Source organism: Triticum dicoccoides, chromosome 5B (genome assembly GCF_002162155.2).
Source record: "Triticum dicoccoides isolate Atlit2015 ecotype Zavitan chromosome 5B, WEW_v2.0, whole genome shotgun sequence".
In the NCBI taxonomy this organism is placed as follows: domain Eukaryota; kingdom Viridiplantae; phylum Streptophyta; class Magnoliopsida; order Poales; family Poaceae; genus Triticum; species Triticum dicoccoides.
In genome coordinates, this window is record NC_041389.1 from 57,526,539 (window position 1) to 57,534,567 (window position 8,029).

General features: G+C 43.1%; 1 protein-coding gene across 1 annotated transcript; it reads left to right on the forward strand.

Annotated features, from left to right (window-relative positions):
• Positions 1 to 1,645: 1,645 nt before the first annotated feature.
• LOC119309028 (wall-associated receptor kinase 5-like) lies at positions 1,646 to 3,140 on the forward strand. The gene is made up of 2 exons (XM_037585145.1): positions 1,646 to 1,667; positions 1,939 to 3,140. The coding sequence occupies exons 1-2, from the start codon at positions 1,646 to 1,648 to the stop codon at positions 3,138 to 3,140; spliced, it is 1,224 nt and encodes a 407-aa protein (XP_037441042.1).
• Positions 3,141 to 8,029: the final 4,889 nt, after the last annotated feature.

The following is an 8,029-nucleotide window of genomic DNA, read 5'->3' on the forward strand; positions in this document are numbered from 1 at the left end:
TAATAGACCTGGGCCATGGTCGACCTCTGATAGTCGTGGTCTGCCCATCAGACTGTTTCGTGGGCGTTTAGGTCTTTCCATTGAGATGGTCATGCTTTACTATAAGTTTGTTGTTTCGTGTCGCACGTCAAATGCCGCACACTGGCTTGCCTCTTGCTTCGCTCTGCAGCTCCTGCTTCGGACGACCCTTTGCCCATTGCCGGTGGCAGCGAGTGCAACCTCGAGGTGGAAGTTCTCGGGCACCACGATGGATAGTCGCAGCGCCGCCGGTGCATGGAAGAGGTCCTCACCATGGACACTGGTGAGGGCGATAGGTAGCACGGTGCCTACTTGCATGGGTTGGTGACATCAGCAGGCCACCGGGGGCATCCACTGTTGCCACCATCACCACCATTGCCCCGTCACCGCCATAGACTCCAACGACTTCACCAACGTTTCCATCACCATCTTTATCCCTTGATCAAAGGCTTCTCCATCCATAAACCTCTGAAATCCTTTGCAAACATTGATGTCTTCTGCTATGAATTATTTTCCAAGCGATTTATCGTTTCTTTATTTATATGTTTGAGTTGTCATTGGACATTGTTTTTTTTAATATGTGTTCTTTTGATCTTTCACATGGGTTGTTCATATATGCATGTGTATTAGTACTGGTTGCCTTGTTTTTTTTCGTTCTGTTCCTTATAGCATGCAAACTTTTCTGGTTTGTACGCCTAGAGGTACTGTAGTCGTCGGTGCAGTTGGGTAGTTTGGTTTCCTACAAGAAAAAATAAACATGTATTACAAACATCATGGATAGGTTGACAAGTTTCCCAAGGTGCTATTGGGACTTCACTCCTCACTTTTCTTATATTTAACATTCACACGAACACTTACATTACACCCCCACTTGAACCCATATGTCTTGATGTGCATCTACTACTAAATCTACTTCGCTGTGGAGTATGATGAAGTTACTTTTTTTATCATAACAAGCCTTTCACCATGCATGTTGCCTCCTATCAACCAAAATATAGATTCACATGATCAAATTGGCTTAATGCTTCCGTGTTTTATATAGATATCGATGAGTGCAAACAGCCACAATTACATTCATGCTTTGGCAAGTGTACCAACATGGATGGATCTTTCGAGTGCACATGCCCACAAGGATACCAAGGCAAAGTCACCCAACAAAATGGTTGTGTCAAGTCCGTAAACACAGGTGGGCACCATTTCTTCTTACTTTCCCTACGATCAACATGTATATAAACTATCTTAGATCAAGCAACACAATTTTAAAACAAGTACTTCTTCCTTCTCCAAACTGTAATTTCTAGGCTTGTTCTAAGTTCAACATTTTGAAGCCTAACCAATTATATATAAAATATACACCAACATCTTTAACAAAATATTAGCTTCATTAGATCAACTATGAAACATGTTGTCAAGATGTCTTTATTTGGTGTCATATATTTTGCTCTATTTTTTCCATGCTTGGTCAGACTTAAAGAAGTTTGACTCTGAAATCATAAAAATACTATCATTTTGGAAATAAAGGGGGGTGAAAAGATATTGTTCGTTCTCAATCACATTTAGCAACTCTCTCTTGTTGTCTCAAATGAAAATATATTTCTCATAGCTACTCCTATTTGCATCCTTTCCCATGCAGTCCACCTGGGATTTTGGTAAGTGTTTAGTTAGTGGACTTGCATGGGTTAAATACTGGCCTCTCCGATTAGTTGGGTCACTAGAATTTGAAACATTTTTTTTGCTAAGATTTCATCTTTTCAAAATTTTAATCCAGTATAGTTAGTTGATTTTCTGTCAATTGGTTGATACCTCTCCCCCTACCAAGACTTCAAACCTAGGTCCGACCTCATATCTCCTCCTTCAACTATTGTTGAGTTATGTCACCACATACCCTAAATACGTGGCCATCGGTCTATTTTTTTGCAGGTTTAATCATTGGCCTATCAGTTTCTAGTGGACCAACTATTCTAGTTTTGTTTCTCATCTCAAAGATAATAATTCGCAAGGTTAAGCATCAAAAGAAACAAAAGTTGAAACAAAAGTTCTTCAATCAAAATCGTGGACAGTTGTTGCAAAAATTGGTATCTCATAGGTCAGATATTGCAGAGAGGATGATCATTCCTTTAAGGGAGCTAGAAAAGGCCACGAACAAGTTTCATCCAAGTCGTAAGCTTGGTGGTGGAGGGCATGGTACTGTATACAAAGGAATTTTATCAGACTTGCATGTTGTTGCCATCAAGAGGTCAAATATTGTGGTCAAGAGTGAAATTAACGAGTTTATAAATGAAGTTTCCATACTCTCACAGATCAATCATAGAAACATTGTAAAGCTTTTTGGATGTTGTCTTGAGACAGAAGTCCCTTTATTGGCTTATGAGTTCATTTCCAATGGAACCCTATGCGATTATCTTCACAAGAAACCACTAAGATCACTACCTTGGCAAGACATATTAAGGATTGCAACGGAAATTGGCAACGCACTTTCTTACCTTCACTCAGGTATTTCTGTCCCTGTAATACACAGAGATATCAAGTCCACGAATATACTTCTTGATGATGCCTTGACAGCGATTGTGTCTGACTTTGGAGCTTCAAGGTACATTCCTAGAGATAAAACAACAATTACAACAAAGGTGCAGGGAACGTTAGGATATTTAGATCCTATGTACTTTTACTGTGGCCGGCTAACGGAAAAAAGTGATGTTTATAGCTTTGGGGTTATTCTTGTTGAGTTGCTTACGAGGAAGATGCCAATTATATATAGATCCTCCACAGGTGATGGGCTAGTTGCACAATTTGTTGTACTACATGCAGAAGGTAAATTGGTAGAAATACTAGATCCACATGTAATGGAGGAGGGAGGTAGCCAAGTTGAAGTCGTAGCTTCTCTAGCTATGTCGTGCACAAAGCTAAGAGCAGAGGAGCGACCAACCATGAGGTCAGTGGAGATGACACTAGAGGCACTTCAAGGACCCAAAAAGCGTTCTCCTGTTCAGGATGCAACATACGAGGGGAGTTATTCTGCAACGAGATATACATCACCAATAAGAAGGACAAGCTTAGATGATACGAGCAGGCAATATAGTCAAGAAGAAGAGTTCGTGTTGTCCGCAAGCTACCCTCGATAGTATTGCTTACATTTACATATGAAAGAGTTGGTATGTATAACATGCATGTGTGTTGAGTACGTTCAGACATTGTATGTGCTTTAATTTGTTGTTGCTTCATGTTTTGAATCAAAATCTATCATGGTTGATTATTTTATTGTTGTACAACCGAAACAACTTCCTTCATAATGCGACCACTCACCATACACTACATATACCTGTTTTTCTTTAAATTGGGTTGCCCTATTTTCCATTTCTCAAATAACAGAAATTCCCAAACAAAATTCAAAGTACATGTACTGCTCAAAATGTCGTCGATCAAAGATATAGCTAGCTAATGCGGTTAATGTTTTCAATTTCAAAATCCCCTAAGGTTAAATATTTCTAGTAAAGTAGCCCGCTCCCACGCATTTGCACGTGCAACATATTATTTAATATTTTTAATATGGGAAATTAGTATTTCGAACGTTTAATGACGAGTTCGGTGGACAATATCTACGAGAGAACTCTAGAAATAGTTATTAATAATCTATGTTGAATGAATTAATTTTAATGTTTTCATTAGTTATATTATTTTACACACACAATATGTTTATTTTCTTTTAAAACCTTATATATGGTATTATTATTTAGTAACTCTTAAGATACTCATACACTATTTCAAATTAACTTGAAACCTTATGATTTTCCAACAAATTAGGATTCAATCTTTTGTATGCTTTTTATTATATTAACACAAGACTATAAATAGCCGTGTTTGTTTTGTAGTGAATGGATAAAATATGGTGGGAATTTTTACAAATAAAAATAGTTAGGGACCAATCTGACCTTTCAATCTTGGATTGCAACCATATTTTAGCTCTAGCCCTTAGTGAAAAAGAAACAGTTGAAGTTTCACATAATCAACCTCTTCATCTTTACATTTTTGCATATCACATAATTCAACAATTTTGTGCAAATGAGAAGTGGTATCTTTACTAAATGGGCCGGAGATTGTACTTTCATAACCAAGTTAACCGGTATAAAGCGGGGCGCGAGCCTTTTTTGTTAAACAAGTTAAGCAAAGTGGGGCTAATATCATAATATTTAACCGTAATAGTGGGCGATGTGATAATTGTGCTCATGAAATCATTGTTGTTATTGGTAGAGAAGTCACACAACTTTGTGTTTGCATTCACGGTACACAATACAACTACTAACAAAAAGTAACTAGGTGATAAAATTATAATTATTTTGGAGTTTTTTGATATTTTTGCAACATAAAAACACTAAAAAGGTTAAAAAAATACAAGTAAGTAAGATATAAAACAAGAAAGTTAAGAAAAGTGATACAAAACCTATTACATAAATTTACCTCCTGGCAACGACGCTAGAAACCTTGTGACACTATCAATGGTTTTACACAACTGTGTTAAAATCCTGACAACTCGTCAAAGCACAACAATGGTAGGATCTCCACCCAACGGATGGATCAACCCGCAAACTCCTTGACCCACTACCGGACTCGCAGTCTATGCCTACGGCCACGGGCCGTCGGCATAGGCCCCTAAGCCGTCGGCATAGATCTATGCCTACGGCTGCCGTCGGCATAGACCCGTCGGCGTAGATGTCGTCAGCGTAGTCTTGTCAGACCGTCGGCATAGTAAAGCCATCGGCATAGGGGCCTATGCCGACGGCCTGATGTCAGCCGTCGGCATAGTATAGCCGTCGGCAGTGTTTTTCGTCTGACGGCAACGGACGGCGCCGTCAAAAGCGCGGGCGAATCATGCAATGCCACGTGCAGATGTATGTCGACGGCAAAGCCGTCGGCATATCTCTGCCATGTGGCAACCCGTGGTACTCCTGGTGGCAGGGCTTTGCCGTAGGCATAGATGAATCTATGCCGACGGCTTTGCCGTAGGCATAGCTCTGCCACGTGTCGTCTCCTTGTTACTCCTGGCAGGAGAGATATGCCTACGGCAAAGCCGTAGGCATAGATATGCCACGTGGCGAGCCCTGGTAACTCCTAGGCTTATATATGCCGACGGCTTTGCCGTAGGCATAGTTTTTTTTCCCTGTTTTCTCTTTTCCAATTCATTTGACAGCATTTCAAAACAGAACAATATGAAATTATGCACAAATATGACAGTTCATCATCTAAACATACTCAAGTTCACCATCATCATCTAAGCATACTCAAGTTCATCACATCATCTAAAGATCATCACCGACTCAAGTTCATGAACGTAAAAGTAGTGCAAGACATGAAACATCATAAAAGTAGGAATATGAAAGGCATGGCACGACGGTCACATGCACGGAATCATCAAGCAAGACCACCTCCGCCAAAACCACCACCACCTCCGCCAAAACCGCCATCGCGACCACCACCACTCTGCCAGATCGGAGTGACTGGGGTCGACGGAGCAGGAGTCGAGCCACCGGTCCCCTACATGTTTCAGAAAAGATTCTAACGGTAAATATGATATGATAGTGTTGAATGAACAAGAACTAGTTTGTTAGTAGTTAGGCAAATGTACTAATCGGACCATCACTGCCTAGTGCCACCCATTCATCGAACGTGGGCACATGTGGGGGTTCTCCTGCAGGTGGTGGTGGGGGTCCCATTTGTGGTGGATCCGTGCGGTTACTCCAAGACGCCAACATGGCCTGAATGTTAGTTAAACAAGCAAACTAGAAGATCATAAGGAATGAAAGTGCAAAAATTTAGCTTGGTTTTAAGAGGGCAAAACTAACCGTCATCATCTGACGGTTGTAATCATCGTTTGCCTTCACTCGTTTCAAGTACTCCCGCACCTCGAGATTCCAATGCTCGACAAACTCCTTATATGCCTACATAATTTAGATTGTTTCTAAGTGAGCAATGCTAAAAATAAGCTGAGAATGCTAGATAGAAAAAGATAAAGAGGAAGTACTTACAGCATGCTGGCGGGCTAAGGGAGTCTGTGAACGCCCCGTACTCTCTAACTGGCTCGGGTTGGTAGCCCGAAGTTGTGTGTACGAGATCGAAGGAGTGATCAAGCCGTCGAAACACGAATACCGGCCATTATTCTTCCCCTGGATGGCCACCACCGCCGTGTCGTCGATCTGAGACTGGGCAACCTCAACAACAGGAACATCCGGATGCAACTCCTGATAGTGATGAATGTAAGACCCCAAGTGCTCCTCAGTCTTGCCGTAGTACTGGCTCTCGCCCTCCTTGCGATGACTCCGCTCGCGGGCCAGCTTCCACGACTCCATGTCTGAGAGCGGCCTCTTCAACTTGTCCTCCTACAATGTCAAATAGAAGTTAGCATACATAAGAACATGACGGTAAAGAAGAACAAAAATGCATCATGCACATAGATATACCTTCATGGCCTTGAAGCCCCAGTGGTTCCTGTTTCCTTGGCCGTGTGTCCCGTCGGCTCCACGGTTAGCCCGGGCCTTGATGCTCTTGGCAACAAACTCTGCATCGGCGCCGATCCACCTATCCACCAAACTCGCCCATCCGTCATGCCTTCCGTAGCACCAACGAGGAACAACCTATGCAAATTTTGGAAGCATGACATGTGAGCACGAAACATAGAGTTGACTACTTGAAACAATGAAAAGTTAGTTATAGTTACCATCATGAACTGCTCCCTGTTCAAGGTAAGTCGTGACTTTTGCTCTTGAGTTTTGGTCATCTTTTGGTGCAGGTAGTAGTGGTAGTACTGCGAGACGGCAACCCAGCGCACCTCGTACTGCAACTGACGAGCTTTCTTCTTCGCAGCCGCAAGCAAGACCACGTCGGCTCTGGCCTTGTGCTCATCAAGAACTCTATAGAGTTGCTGCATAAACCAGAAGCAAACAAGGAATGAGTTGAGTGATTCAATGATAAACTATGAACGAAACTGAAGACAAGTGATTCAGAAGAGAACTTACCCAAAAATTGGTGATCGCGGCCTTAGCGGCCGTCCCGTACTCCGCGTTGCTGCAAGTCTCGTAGTGGGCCCAGCTCGTGGCCAAAACCCGCAGCTGTGGGTCCCTGTCTGGCCGCGGGCAGAATAGGCCAGGCCAAAACTCCTTCAACAGGACAGTGATAAGGCCGTTCGGTTTACGGCCCTTTCCGCGAAGGATCCAGTTTCTGCAAAAGAATCAAATGATTGCCATGTGTACAATAAGAAAATGTTGTCATGTGTTGAAAATATGATTGAGAGGCACTTACTCTGTCCCCACAGGTTCAATGAGCCACTTGTGCTCCTCGATAGAAGGTGGTGTAGGTAGTCCGGCATTACCACGCAGCCACCCCTGCGGAGCACCCGGTGGCAAGTCACCCCACAACTCGGGATCAACCTCCCCTCCACCCTCCTCGCCCTCCTCCTCACCCTCCTCCTCGCCCTCCTCCTCACCCTCCTCCTTGGCCTCCTCCTCCTCACCCTCCTCCTTGGCCTCCTCCTCCTCGCCATCAAGAACATACTCCTCCTCCTCAGACTCAGAAGGTGCCTCTGTATGGGAGGGCATCGAAGAAGACCCTCCTATTTCGGACACGGCCCGGAGTTTTTTGACCCGGCTGCCTCTCCCCCACCTCCTCCTCCTCTAGGGGCTCTCCCCCCACCGCCTCCTCCTCTAGGGTCTCCTCCCCCGACCCCTCCACCTCCCTGTGAGGTGTCATCCTCGCGTAGTCGGGAGGGAACCTTGTGGGCTCGTCCACTCCGAGTAAGTCCTTTAAATTTACTGAGGAAACTGGCGCCGCTGGACTTGCCCATGATTAGCAAACCTGCATTAAGAAGAGAATAAACAATTAGTAAGGATATCAATTAAACAAGCATACAGGAAAAACATTAATACCAGAAGAGCACATTAAGCATACTATTGTAATGATCATTAAAAGAACTTACATTTTCTAGAACCCATATGAATCATCACTATTGTAATCTATTTGTGGA